Source organism: Silene latifolia, chromosome X (assembly GCF_048544455.1).
Source record: "Silene latifolia isolate original U9 population chromosome X, ASM4854445v1, whole genome shotgun sequence".
In the NCBI taxonomy this organism is placed as follows: domain Eukaryota; kingdom Viridiplantae; phylum Streptophyta; class Magnoliopsida; order Caryophyllales; family Caryophyllaceae; genus Silene; species Silene latifolia.
This window is the reverse complement of record NC_133537.1, coordinates 335,982,874-335,998,364: the sequence shown is the minus strand read 5'-3', so window position 1 is coordinate 335,998,364 and position 15,491 is coordinate 335,982,874. Positions and strand designations below refer to the sequence as shown.

General features: G+C 36.8%; 1 protein-coding gene across 1 annotated transcript; it reads right to left on the bottom strand.

Moving 5' to 3' along the window:
- Window positions 1-376: 376 nt before the first annotated feature.
- On the bottom strand, window positions 377-8,919 carry LOC141620961 (uncharacterized). The gene is made up of 4 exons (XM_074437697.1): window positions 8,914-8,919; window positions 801-1,115; window positions 563-715; window positions 377-475 (listed from the first exon to the last, which is right to left on the bottom strand). Exons 1-4 carry the CDS (start codon window positions 8,917-8,919, stop codon window positions 377-379), a joined length of 573 nt encoding a protein of 190 aa, XP_074293798.1.
- Window positions 8,920-15,491: the final 6,572 nt, after the last annotated feature.

Sequence of the window (15,491 nt, the reverse complement as noted above, 5' to 3'; positions counted from 1 at the left end):
CAAGCAATCGGGGCTTCGCCCCAAACAAGTCCAGATGTGCAACTGGGGGCTTCGCCCCAAACAAATCCAAGTCTAAATAAACTGGGGGCTTCGCCCCAAACAAAATCCAAAAATGTTCAAAATCAAGACTACAAAAACCGCGCAGGCTACTGCTGAGCACCCTCCAACTCGGCAACCCTCGCCATAAGAGCAGCGATCTCGGCATCCCGAAACTCGAGCTCCCTCGACAAACGAGCCGTCTCCTCCCGGGACTGGGCTAACTCTCGCTCCACTCACGATCGGCTCGAGAACAAGACAGAAATTGGCTCATGTCAATCGGTTCAAACAAAATAAAAAAAAAATAAAAAAAAATCAATCAAAAGAGATCAAAAAAGGTTCATACCTGACGACCTCGACCACCGACGAGTGCCTCGATGGCCGTAGCTCGCAGCCGGTTGGCCACCCTCCATAGTGCCACAAACCGAGATGGCGCGACCTGCGTTTTCAAAAGAAATTCTCAGCAAATTGAACAAGTTTAATCCAATGTGTTCTTACGCAAAAGGTGAATAAGCCAGAGGCTCACCCTCCGAATCAGATGCTGCCAGTCGTCAAGGCCAGCATCCGTCACAGCCACGTCAAAATCACGCAACTCGGAGATCGTCGTCCTCCCGGTCGCGTCGGTGTACTCGAGAGTCTCGGGATACACTGGGGGCTCGATGCCCGCCGCCTCAACCTCCTGCAAAGACAAACGACTCTCATGAATCGGTGATTTTTCATCGAAATTCCCAAGGTCAACCAAAGAGAAATAAAAGGATACTCACCACTACTGGCCAGTACGCCAACCTCCCGTAAAGGAATGCCGAGTAGTCCTCACCAGGCAGAAGGAGGTCGTCACCACTGGCACCGGCCAAGTCCGCCTCCCTCTCAGCCTCGGAAGGCTCCCTGAACATCGTCCTAGGAGGATCAACGGGAACCGTCAACGCGCCCCGAGAGCACTGACGAGCCAAACGCTCGCCTAAGTACCACACCGGACCCATCGACGTCCACAACAACAGCCGACTCGGGCTCCTAGGTCGAAGGACCTCAGCAACAAAAGGAGGTGCCTCGGCATACTCCGCCCAAGGTCTGGGCACCCACTGCAACAAGATAAAGACAGAGATCATTCTTATGATCAGATGAAGGAAAGAAGTATAAATACATACAAACGGGATACTCACGCTTGCTCGCTGAAGGGCGTTCACATCCCGCCGGTAGACATTGTGAGAAGAACGCTTGCTCTTCGTCCGGCACATGACCCAATCCCTCACCACGGGATAGGCCCTCTCCAACGGCTCCGTCCTCTTGGGCGCGAGGCCCGGGAAGTAAGAGTACACCCACGCCTGTAAAACGGAATAGTCAATGACGATCTTTCGATCTTGATGAAAGAAAGGAATTTATTTTGCTATCAAAGGGAAGGTTCATACCTCCAACAATAGCCCAGGTCCGACAGCGCCAGGAGAAGTCCCCTTCTCCATCAACTCCGGACGAACCATGGCCCTCATAAAGCGGATGAGGACCGCAAAACCAGCAGTGACCCAATCCCAACGCCCTAGGGAGCTCAGGTCAGCAAGAAATGGAAGAAGCTTCGTCGACAGCCTCTCACCCTTGTCTCCGAGGTAAATCGAAGACAAGAACCACCAAAGCCACAGGCGAGCCCTCTGCTCAGCTGTACAAGGAGGAGGAGCCGTCTCCCTCCCATCGATCACCACCGATGCCGGGGTCTTCCCCGCGAAGTAATCTCGAACATAGGTACTGGGTACCAAACCCGCACCGCAACGTGACCTTCGGCGACAGGTTCCACCGATCAACCTCCTCGCCTCGGCCGAATCCGCTCTCATGCCGGTCTCCGGCCACACCATCTCCTCGGTCCGCGCGGCAGCCGTAAATCATGCCGTAATCCTCCAAGGTGACTCCCACCTCACCAAAAGGCAGGTGAAACGTGGAAGTCGTATCCCAAAATCGATCCAAGAAAGCGCGGACCAGGCTAAGGTTGGCCCGCAACTTCCTCTTCACGATATCCCTCCGGACTCGAACCGGAGGACCGAACGCTCCACGCTCGATCATGGCCCTCTCCTCCTCCGATGACCGCTCGTAGTGCTCCATCGCCGTCGTGTACCCCGAGAACGACCGGATATTCCCGGCCTCCTATTATGATTCGAAATAAAGCTATCTTTAATTTTGAAATAAATTTGAAGGAAATTTGAACAAAAACAGAAAGAGGATAAGTAATGAGTTAGGGAATTCCTATTTACCAAGCTCTTCACCGTCCTGTAGGACAAGTGACCCTCTGCAGCCCACACAAGGTGCCTACTCTCCCAGGTCTCAGCCCACGTGGGAGCTCCTCTCACCGACGACCCTCGTCCAAGGTGGGCCCGTCGCGGAATCTCCTCCTCATCAGCAACCTCCTCCTCAGGAACCTCGTCTGCAGCAGCCATCACCGCGTCGGTGAAAGCCTGCTCCAAAGCCTCCTCGACCGCACTGGCGTCAACCTCCATGGGAGTCCTCCCGGAAGTGGAAGCATCATCACCTGCAGCATTAAAGTGAATTCAGGCCGCGTCACGTGACGGCGAGCCTTTGATTAAGAAGTTTTCGAGCCTCCAAGGCCCGGGAATTCCCCATTTCTGGCCATCCTTGGCCATGTTCTCACCAACTCAATCACTCATGTGACAAATTGGGTCAAGTTAAGTCAAAGTCAAAGCCTAGTTCCGGGTTCGAGTCGAAAATTCGGCAGCATTTCGCTATAATGGCGGTTATGCCCTGCAAAAGTTGTCACCAACCAAAATTCCGAGATGACAGGAAGTTTACCCATCACCCAAGGGTCCCAAATATCAAATTTCATCACCAATGGGCAATCCTAAGGTCGTTTTCGAAGCCATTTTCGATCTAGCTGTGAAACCGTCTCAAAATTCGCTCAAGGGCTCAAAACTCGATGAAAATTCCAAGTGAATACATGGTTATGTTCCTAACATTGCCTACTATCCATTTCTAGCATCAATTTGGCAAGACAAATCCATTTGGGGAAAAGCCCCAAATTTTCGAGTAAATGGGTCGAAAACCCTAATGTTTGCAGCTCAAAATTCGACAAATACGGATGATTAATGCAAGATTAAAACACATACCTCGATTAGTCATATTTCAAGCAAGCTTTTGAATCCAACCTCGACGGAAATGGTGAAGATTTGAGAGAGAAATTGAAGAAAATAAGTTTCGAAATAATGAACATAAACCTTTCTGATTTCGCGTTTTTACGCAGAATTGCCAAATTGGGGAACAGACGCAGCAGGTGCTGCGCCTCTTCCAAGAGACGCAGCTCTTGCTGCGCCTCTTCCTTTTGTTCCCTCCTTACGAATTTTCGAAAATTCGTTATGAGTTCGTTATTTGTGGGCCCATCTTTGGTGCGCCTCTTCTTCGATGCTATTTTGACATTTTGGTCCATTTCGACGATTTTCTTTCGTTCCGGCCCATGTTTATTCCAGCGCGACAGTATTTTGCAGTATTGTCCAAACCCATTTTACCTCGCGCGTGATATTTTGCAAAAGTATTGCTCAATTTATTTCGCGAGTAGTATTTTGCGATCTTGCTCACTCAAGTTTCTCCCGACGATCAAGATGTTCCTAACCGTCATTTCTCTCCCAGTGAGCGATATTTTATGTATTGCTCACCCAATGAGAGTTTGCTTGAGGACAGAGACAGGCAGATTCCCTAAAATTATCATTTTATTCCCCAACGAGAGTTTGCTTGAGGACAGAAACAGGCAGATTCCCCAGGCGATCCTTCCTCCCTTCAGATAATCCCTTATTTCTTCAGACGCTTCAGAATAATCCTTTCAGAGATCCTTCAGATTCCCCCCAGTTAAGTCCCCTTTCAATCCTTTAGAGAGAAGTATCCTTCAGCCTTCCCTTTAGAGGGGATTATCCTTCAGCCTTCCTGCAGTGAGAGGTAGCCTTCAGAGTTAGCCTTCAGAAGTATTAAGAAGCTTCTTCAGAATCCCTGTGACCCCCCTGATGCCTTCAGACACCAAGTTATCTTCAGACCAAAGAGTTTTGCCGAAGCGTCTTCAGTCCCGTTTCACCCAGGGGTATCTCAGGTATGGTTTCTTCTTATGGCTGGCGAGCTTCCTTACGTAGTCTAATGGACTTTAAACGACCCTCCCCGATAGTCGACAGACTCTAAAATGTTCCCGACGATAGGTCCTTGGTTCAGACCCCTTGAGCCGCCTCGCGTCGCCATAGTCGTCAGGTTGTAATCTTCGATTGACCTGATGACTATACTTTGACTTTCGCCTTGTCCAAGCCTCAGTCAAAGTGGGGGCTCTGTAGACACCTCGTTTCTGCACCCCTCGCAAACCACCCGGTGATGATTGGGCCGCATGTTTGATTCGCGGAACGATTAGTGACAGTTCGTAAGATTATCGTCAAGTGATTGCTCAAAAATTAATGTCAACCTCTTAGTTGTCATCTACGTGCCGATACGGTCGTTTTGGCAGTAATTAGAGTACATTCGGAGTCCGGGTCAAAAACCGTCTCCATTTTCTGATAACTGTTAAATCCCGAGTCAGAATGTTCTGGAATGTTCCGGATAATTCTATTCCATATTTCTCAAATTTTATCTTTTGGCAAATAATATCCCGTCATATTTACATAATATTCAAAAGATAATCGAATTAAATCCGTCCTACCATAACTAAAACACGGAAATCTTTCTTAAACAGGAGGAAACCTCCTGGGAATAGACGCAGCAGGTGCTGCGCCTCTTCCAAGAGACGCAGTAGCTGCTGCGCCTCTTCCCAGGCCCTTCTTTGCATGATTTACGTATCTTTTTTATATCTTTCCAAGATTCACTTCCAAAGAGTCTCCGAAACCCTATTCCTCCGTGTGATTAGTATAAATAGGAGCTTTCGTTCCTCATATTTCTCACGCGAGTGTCCGCCCTTCTCTTCTCCCTTTGCATTCTAGACTTCGTTCTTACTAATTGGCGCCTACGTGCTTGAACCTTCGACCACGTAAGCTCGGATCCTTCCGGGTACCAGCCTCTCCGTTGCATGACCGACCAATTTGACCACTACACTCAATCAATCTAATTAATCAACTTGTTAAATCGTTTTCCTCTCACGAGGGCATTCTTTACTTGCATTCGCGTCGAGCATCACTAATCGATCTTCTTAGTTCTTCTCGTTCCGTCAACATGTAAGTCTGAGGGTGTATTAATTCTCTTTATTTATTGTTATTTATTTTATCGTATCATCATTGTAAGATTCACGTCGAAAGTACCTCATTAAAACCGATTTCTAAAACCGTGCTTTAAAACCTGTTTTTGCGGATTTCCAAGAGAGACGTCGAGAAAAGACGCAAAGAATCGCTGCGCCTCTTCGAAGGAGCGCGGCACCTTTGCGCCTCTTCGTGAGGCTGCGCAGCTCTCGCTTTTTTCTTCTTCCTCCGTCCTCTCGTAATTCGTGACAAAATTGTTTATTTTCTTTTGTTCGTCTGTTCATTCATCATATTAGCATATAATTTCACATGTATTATAATTCATCATCATTAACATGTTTTAATCATCTCAAATCCGACTTAAATCCTAAATAATCGATATTTACGGGTTTTCGTCATTAATATTCGAACCCGGATTTTAGAAGTTCAATTTGTCCATATTGGGTTTCTGAGATTCGTCATTGATATATTTGCATCCATGTTCATTATTAATTCATCATGTTTAGTTTGCTCTATTCACCGATGTCACTGATTAATCATTCATTAACATCGTCCCTTCATGTAATTAATCCGTCTAATTCAGTCTCATCCATGTTTTACTGTTTTATGACCCATTCATATGCTAAATAATACATTAAATCACTTTCATCCGAGTAATTATTATCAATCAATCCATTAAATTAACAATCAACGTTAACGGTTTGCAGTTCCGGCTTCACAGCCAGAACTCACCCTTGGAAATGACGACGCAAAGAATCGCCGCGCCTCTTCCAAAGGGCGCAGCGATTACGCTACTTTGTTCCAGGATGATTTGTCTCTGAACTCCTCTTCTGCTTTGACTTAGTTATTTAGTTTACGTATTAATTGACTAGTAATCATATTATCACCTAATTCCTGTTCGTATTTTAGTTCTTTTTATTCTTTTATTCCTTTTTATCAAATCATCCGTTTTAAAGGTATTTTCGACATAAATCGCCTATCTCAATGTAATTATTGTAATTTTCATTATTGTAATTTATCGCTATTGTATTTCTCCTATTGCTTGTATGTTTTCACATGTAAATGAGTATTAAATCCAACTTCGACCAAATTGCATGATAAATTAATTGTTCACCGACTTAGTTAATTCTCACATGCTAGGATTAATCAATGGATGTTGCATTGCATGCATATAGCCGACGATATATCAAGTACGAATAACTTCCCTAATCATTAGTAGAGGCCGCTATCGAGGCGGGCGGGATTAGGTGTTCGATCAAAAGAGCTTCCTAATACGTACCCTCACCCCTTACTCCAGATCTCCGTGAGCACCCGTGTTCATTGGCATCCACGAGAGTCATTCTAGACATAGAATGCTAAGGGTAACGATTGCCTAGTGTTCATGTCACTACTTTGTGTCTTGACATGACACGAGGTATTCGAACGGTTCCAATTTCCCATAAAAATTGGTGGCGACTCCATACAAAATGCAAACGCTTGTCCCTCGTTTCTCAACCAAGCGCCCCCGTGGGCGGCCCGCTGTCCACACTCATATGTTTAACTTGAGCATTTACATAATTTGCATGTGTGACCCAACCTATCTAGACTATTCCTTTATTATTGTCTTATCACAAGTTTACCAACGAACCAAGCAATCATACGATAATTGGCCTTGATAGAATTCACCCAATAACAACTATATAATAACTCCCGTTTCCTTGTGTTCGACCTCTATTACTACATTCATTTGTGTTTAGGGTATTTATCTCTGATTAGGTGTGCGACAAAGCCTATCAGCTCCTAATTTTCAGTTATTACCTTATCAGCTATTTTTTCAAGTTTCAGTTAACTTTTTAGTTTTCACTATTTTCAGATTTCATTTACCTTTTCAGCTAATTTACCAAACAAAGCCTAACAATTAGGCACCAAAAAGGTCAATTTCCTTGCAATAATCTCTAGCATATTAAAGTTGATCTTCGTCTCTAGTTTTCTTTAGTTTATAATCGGACGCAAAAAATTGACATTGAACACAAAACCGGATTAAGTACTCAAATACGCGATAATACTTACGATTCGTTTGTAATTAGTCTTCTTAAAGACTGTCTCATACTAAAAATAATGTGAGACATAACATCAAATTAAAGAAATAGGTTCACCATAATAAATAAATACTAATTTTTTTATGAGACAATCTTGTAATATTTTGTTGTGTAACCTCGTATACAATAGATGATTATTACTTTCTTTTATTACTCTATATATATTTTTAGTGTGTTATGGTTTTTTATATAAGGTAAGAAAACTAGATTGATCCTCTAGGGTAGGATCAACCTATCTCATACTCAATGGCATTGTCGTTGGAAATGCAATTGTTCATTGTTGGAATTCTACAATCATGACAGTGTGTTTTAATATGATCTACTTATCGAGTCACGTTATTCATTTTTATATAGATAATAATGTTGTTGTTGCTGTTGTAGGAGATGCTCTCGGAGATGGTGACTGCTCATGAGCATTACTGGTCTACCTACACCACTGGGACCATGCTTGAGGTAATTGAATTCACACTTTTTTTGTTTAGCTCATATATTAGCATGGAATTAATGGAACATGTACGCGTTCCAATTGGAATGAGAATTTAGAACTTTTAGCTATTTGGTCACATACTTCACTTTTATTTTTTGCTTCTTTTTTCTCAAAGACACCAACGAGATTTTTATTTAAAATATGACCCATAAATCACTGTAGGAATAATCTTTGCCAAAAACAAATCTTAAACTACTTTGGTTATCACAAAGAGATCTTATTTGAAATATGGTGGAAGAGGAACTCATCTATAATTCTACTAGTTTTATTACCCTTGAAATTCACGGGCTAACTATATTGTCATGTTAGTAGTGTGATGCAAGCCCGGATTTGCGATCGCACTGGACCCTAAGGGAAAAAAAAGGCTCGTAAGAAAAAAGCCAATTTATTAAGCAATACGTATATTGTCATAATATATCGTCAAAATATATATATATTTATTGTTATATATGACCACAGTTTACTAAACTTTTGTCACGGTTTAATAGTATTTTGTCACGAATATTGCTAAGTTTGTTAGTGTTTTACAACGATTATTGTTATTATTGTTTCCTATTTGTTTCTTTTTTTATTATGCTCCCTCCATCTCTGTCATTTTTTCTACCTTTTATTGTTGTTTCATTAAAAACTAGTTTAAAACCCGTGCAAAATTGCACGGGTATACTTGTAAACATTTTTTTAAATATCATTCAAAACTATTTTATAATAATTTATGTATATACGCAAAGTATCTAAATATGAATAAAATATTCATAATCATCTGTGAACAGTTTTACTTCAAATTATTCATCATAACTTGGAAGTGTGGATAAATATATGTTAATAACTTAATCATTATTACTAAAAAACGAACTATCACAGGTTGATGGTAGGAATTCGACATAGCTCAACAACACACACACACACACACAAAAATCGAAATATCTCGACTCCAATTTAGCCCAATATGTTAATTCGTAGTCACTCTGGATGTTCCTTTTACCATCTGAATTGTAGACGTGGGATAACTGACCAACTTAATCTTTATATAATTCATGATTCATACGTTTTCTAAAGAGTAACCGAACATCCACATTTAGTGAAAAATCCCTATGTAATCATACTACTAATAGAAACAACTAACCTGCATCTCAGTTCAAAACAAATTTTTACACATTTGTGCGCTAATCGTGCTTTACTATTTATTAAAATAATGGTTTACTATTTATCAAATCATAAAAAGGTACATAAAGTGTTGCATGTGGTTCCACTTCATATTGCGAAGTTATTCTGCGACCCTCGTAAGATAGACTGATAAAAGTGACCAATTTATAAGAAAGGGTGAACATTTTGTGTAAAAATAATTGTTTTTTTTGTAAAGTAGTCACTTTTAATAACAAAATAGTGGTAACTTTTTAATAACAAAAGCTAATTTTTTACCATAAAATGGTTACTTTTATGTTGTCGCATCATACTACGATATCTTATCATAGTATAATTTGTGATTAAGAATTATCTCCTTGACACTCTAGAGTGTAGATCCCTTATTCATGTTCGCTAATGTTAAATATACATCCAATCAAAACTCTCTAATGCATGCCTCTTATTAATGTTTAAACAATGTCAACCTACTCATAATCAAATTTCATACGTGTAAATAACATTAACTAATAAAAAAAATTGAGAGATCCGAGATGGTCTCTAAATAAGTTATTGATATAACAATGTACTACTTATTTATGCGTTTTCGTGACCTTTATATAATTATATTGTTAACCATGACATGAAATGGCTCTTTAATGTTATATATATTCTTATAATAAGTGAACTCATGTATTTTTAACCATGTTCCACCTTGTTTTATTACCCGTGATACTGTTTTGTATTATAATTATAAAATAAATCTCATAATAAATTTATTGTGAGGCCGTCTCTAAAGACATTTAACCAATACTTCTCAAACCGATTCAATTTACTCGTACAAGAAAAGGGGAGATGTTATAATTATTGAGAATATTATCTAAAGATATTCTAATATATTCTTGTAATTATAATAGTTGACATATATATTGTATATTATTCTATGGTTGATCTTATTCTTGTACAATTCTGTCACGTATTACGGTTAACTTAGGGTAGATTAACTCTCTCTTGTAATTGGTATAACTTGTATTGTTTACCACTCATGTAAATTATGCAATTCTTAATATAATTCAATCTTTCCCATAATTCTCTCTATTCTATCAATAATAACATGACAATCGAAGATCGGCAACAAAACATAAAGTTCATAATAATAAAAAAAAGAAAATTAATCAAGAAAATACTATGGCAGTTGTACGTTATTGTTTTATTAATTAGAATACATAGATTTTGCGAATTTTCATATCCTACATAGTCCTATGTGGCAGTTGATGAGCACCATTAGTAAATTCTAAAAAAAAAATAATAAAATAAAAAGCTGCTTGATAGCTAATTGCTAATTCAACGGGTAAGGAACGAAATATGAAATAGAATATTCCATATTTATCTTATACAGAAAAGGAATATAATAAATTTTGATTGATATTATGCTAAAATCATGGAGATTCATATTTAATTATCGTTAGAAATTATCTTTTACATAACAAAATAATTAACCCAAAATATGATAAAGAGAGCAAAATTTGTGCCCTATAGTATGTCTAAATTAGATTTTTCTCGAAAATGTCACATGAAATCAATATAAATACGCATTATCATGGACAATCCCAATCACCTTCCGTCAGTCACAACAAAAGCGACAAAAAGTTAACACAAACCTTACATAATTTACGATTTACAACCCTTTAGAAATTTATCAAAACAAATTGTTGAAAATCAAGGTATTGTCAATAAGGAAAAACTGAAGCATAGAACACGCAACACTGTTGATGCTCTGAGCTTGCTTTTGGTAATACTTGCCGGCAATCATTACTCCATTTGATACAGCTACATACTATGCCTACATCCATGAATGTGTGGGATTAATTTGTCAATTAAGAATGGCACTGGTGGGCAAAAAGAGCTCAATTTGATTTATGTTTTGTTATTTTCAGGTCAGTTTATATGTTTGTTGCCTCTTCATTTTATTTTATTTGGTTTATTTTTCCTAATTTTCTTATTGGATTAGAAAAAATAATACTTTTTTGCTCTTTTAGCCGCATGGAGTGTACTTTCAAAGGTTTGATTTATTATCTCATTATATGTGAATGGAGTACTTTTTCCATTTTTTGTGTCTTTTATATTTTCGGGTATGTATTTACATTCTTTAGTAAATAAAATTAAATTTATGTTTTTAACAACTTTGGACCTTTTTATTAAGTCTTCTAACAAAATTGTGTTATAGGCATGAACGGTAAGTCCTGCTTAAGACGGAGTATCCGTCTTAAATCTTAACATGGGTCAAATGCATAAAGGGTATAGAAGAGTATTTGTCGTAGAGTCATTTCAAGTCAATTATCTAGGCATAAAATTAAATTTATGCAAGTATAAGAATTGGATGTGCAATTTGATATCCATTAAAACACAAACTAGAATCTTAATATTGAGTTGAATATTTTTAGGTTAAGTGTGACTTAATAATTTTTTATTAAGTTGAAATTATGCTAATGGACTTTATACGGGAGCACAATGTGTGATAACTGATAACTCATGCGAATTGAAAAGAGAGAGAGAGAGTTGTGTTCCTCTTTCTTATCGTTCGGCATAGTTAATGCATAATCATTAACCCGAAATAAATTAAACAGTATATCTTAATCATGATTACCTATGGTAATAAAATTTTAAAAGCAGACCCGTGAATTTCACGGGTTTAAACCTAGTATTGTATAGATGGATGGTATTTTTGTTGGTATTATTATTGGTATTGTTCTTTTTAATGTTAATTCCATATTTATAGTTAAATTGACCACATAAATATTTAATTTTTAATGCCGTCCTCGTATTATTAGAGCTAAATTTATAATTTTACTAGATAGTATCCCGCGCTTCGCGCGGCCTGTTTTAAAATTTAATTATTATAATTGAAAAAAATAACACAATTTATATAAGACCTTTAATATTTTTACTTATAAATAAAAAAAAATTATTCTCAAATTTAATTTTTTTAGGTTTATTTTCAATATGTTAAAATAAAATACATACAATTTTAATTAAAACTAATAAATGATAATTAATTATGTTGATCAACGTTTTATAAATTATTTTGGGACTGCTCAAATATCATATTAATTAAAAAGAAACTTATTCAAAAATGCAACAATCAACATTAAGTTCTCAAATTATATCATTTCACAATACGTTAGGTTTCAAATCAATTAATATTTGTTCAAAATAATGTGAATATAATTTTATGAAATTTTTAATTTTCTTATATATAACGTGTGATATTTATGTATCAAACATATAGAGTTCAAACTCAACTTATTCAAATGTTTTGATTGTGTTTTGCATCTGTTATGTATCAAACATATCTATAAAAATTGCACCTTTTGTATTTTTAAACAACTATATATATAAATGATGCTTAAGAGTTTACCTGTAAATAAAATAGCACTACTACAAATCCAGGCAACTACAACGCCCCTTTAACAACGATTATTCACGAAAATCACAATAGACGTTGTAGAATGTATGGCGCGAATTTTACTAAAATCAATTACAACGGGTATGGTTATAAAAACCGTTGTTATTCGTTTTAACAACGGGTCACACATGCACAACCATTGTTAATAATTTGGCGCAAAATTGGCGCAAAGTTAGTGAAAAGTAATCACAACGGTTATTTTTGAAACCCGTTGTTAAAACTTATTTAACAACGGGTGTTGTTTAATAACCGTTGTCAATACCTTCCATACTATAAACCACACAAACACAAGTCTGCTGCAGCCACAAAACACAAACCCAGCAGCAGCCAAACACAAACACAAAACACACACTTTCTCATCGTCTCTTTCTCTCTTTCTCATCGTCGCTTTATCTTCTCGCCGTCACTGTTGATTTCATCGTCTCTTTACGTACGTTCTGTAATTATCAGGTTTGTTTCATCGTCATTATTTTATTTTTCTAATTATTTCATTTCCATGTATGTGTTTTTATCGACCATTAGGTTCCGTTCAGCATCTGCTAATTATTTCATTTCCATGTATGTGTTTCTAATTATTTCATTTCCATCTTCTTTGGCGTCCTTCAGTACGGATCGAGCATAGTAAGAGTCTTAAGGATGATATCATTCATTTTGTTGGAGTTTGGAGTTTGTTTTGAAAGATTAAGGAGATGGTTAATTTATTTGGAGTTTGTTTTAGCAGTTAGGGTTTGGAGAATATATTGAGATAATGGAAATGCATGTTAGTTGAGATAATGCAATGTATTTATACTAAGCAATGTGTGGGTTGAGTTGTTTTTTAATTAATATATATGTTAGGAAGTTGTGCATAATCAGCATCATCATATCTCTCAATGCTGCTTCAAATCTTATTGGACAGTGATGACAGTAATAATCTGGATCTTGATGATGACTGATAGATCTATGGAGTTCAAAAAATGGAAGCAAATCAAACAAGCATAACTCAACACTTTCAAAATGATCATTTCATTTAATTTTAAACCAAATACATTACAGCAATTATCAGAAATTAAAAGATGTATAATAAGCCGGAACAATCCCGGTTAAGCGTAAAAAGCGCTTCTCAACCTGCCACCAATCACGCCACTCTGGTATACCGCTAACTTCCGGGTCATTGGCTTCATATTTTGCAATAACAGATTGAATATATGCAAGGACACGACTTGCATGTGGAGACAAGGTTGGAAGAGTACAACTCAACATATCTCGGTGCGAGCCAAGTTGCGATAACAGCCGACGAGGGTATGAAGATGATGATGATGATGAGGCTTTGTTGACAAGCCGGATTGCTTCACGCCTCTTAATCCAATAATTCCGTTGATGTTCAAGGGATGCTTTGATTAATGGGTGTTGATCGGCGGAAGCTTGGCAAGAACCTTCCCATCATCTTCAATCGTTTGTGTAAGCCATTCTTCGTTGTTGATAAAATTAGGGTTCATTGCCATGTTGTTTCAATTAATGAATGTTAGTAAAGGATGCTTTAATATTTATAGCTAGTCACATTTATAAGTTTTTTCAAAACCGTTGGTAATTAATTTAAGGGATATTCTGCATGCATCGGAATTCTAATGGGCCGTAATTATACATGCATCTAGTAATATTTAATTTTTTTTTTTTTTAAGAACAAACAACAACGGTTATTTACAAACAACCCGTTGTCGTTATATATAACAACGGTTTTGTATATTCAAACCCGTTGTTATAACTTTCCCCCCAAAATTGAGTCACACTTTCCACAACGGGTTTTTATACTTAAAACCGTTGTTAATATTTTTCACAACGGTTTCCTTAAGAAAACCAACCGTTGTTAAAACCTTTTACAACGGACGCTTTAACAACGTCCGCTTTTTTATATAACAACGGTTTTTGACCGTTGTTATAGCCTGTATCTGTAGTAGTGTAGGTTAAACTTTTTCAAATAATACTTTTTGAGGTTTAACTTCAAAGTATTTAAAATATAACATATAAAATTGTTAACTAAAAGTAATACTCCCTCCACACATTTGTTTTCACCCCATTTCTTTAATATATGTGAGGAGTATTATATTGAAATGAGGTGAAAATAGGTGTGTGAGTATTTAGCTAGTCATAATCAATATTTATACTTGACGTATACGTATTTTAATTGAAGATATTAAAGAAAAATGTAACGTTTTTTTTCTGCTTTTTCATGTCTTCTATAATACTATATTATTTAATAATCATTACTTTTGTTTTGATTATTCAAATGCATTCGCGATCACTGTGTACATACATACTCGTACACATACTTTTGTTATCACACTATTTAAACCTATCAAAATCTCATATGTATTCTATTTTTCGCAATATATTTTTTTCATTACCACATAAAAACTTATCTCTTAGTGGTTTTCTTTTAAGTTACGTTTTTAAGAAATACAACGACTATATATTCCAAATATATTTTTCTTAGGATTTAATTGACTCTTCCAAATATATTTTTCTTAGGATTTAATGGTCTAAGTTTTATAACTTTCTCAAAATATCTTTTTACGTAAACATAAAATATTATGAGACACTCACTTTAATCATCCCTACAAATCAAAATATTTCAATAAATATAATGAAAATTATACTCGATTTGAAGCATTTTTCGCAATAAACGTAATTATTTACATTTTAATATTTTTATCTAAATAATTTTTTAATAAATTTAGAATCAAATCACCGTAATTATGTAATGTAATTTTATAATAAAATTTATTAAGCTATAATTAATATTTTGCTGAGATTTATACAACATTTATTATGTTTATATTTGATGTTCAACTGTAATTAATACTTGTATTTAAAGCTGGGTTGACACGTGGCGCATCCACAACGCTTCAACCCAGTTTTATATATATATATATATATAAGATGAATTTTTAAGTTAATAAGTGATCTTATATTATTTTTGTGCTAAATTAGGTTTTAACGCATATAAACTTTCAATAATGCCTATATCAATAAAGATTTCAGTTGTTTTGAGATTAGTAAACATTTCTTTTGAGTTGGTTTTGAGACAATGTAATCGTTAACTTTATATACCTTAATAAATGTTTTGAAATGGTTAC

What these genes read in the sequence shown, in the direction of transcription:
- LOC141620961 (XM_074437697.1), bottom strand. An exon ending in TGGCGTACTGGCCAGTAGTG is followed by an intron (nt 716 to 800) that starts GTGAGTATCCTT and finishes TTGTCTTTGCAG; the next exon opens with GAGGTTGAGGCGGCGGGCAT. An exon ending in GGCAGCATCTGATTCGGAGG is followed by an intron (nt 476 to 562) that starts GTGAGCCTCTGG and finishes TTGAAAACGCAG; the next exon opens with GTCGCGCCATCTCGGTTTGT.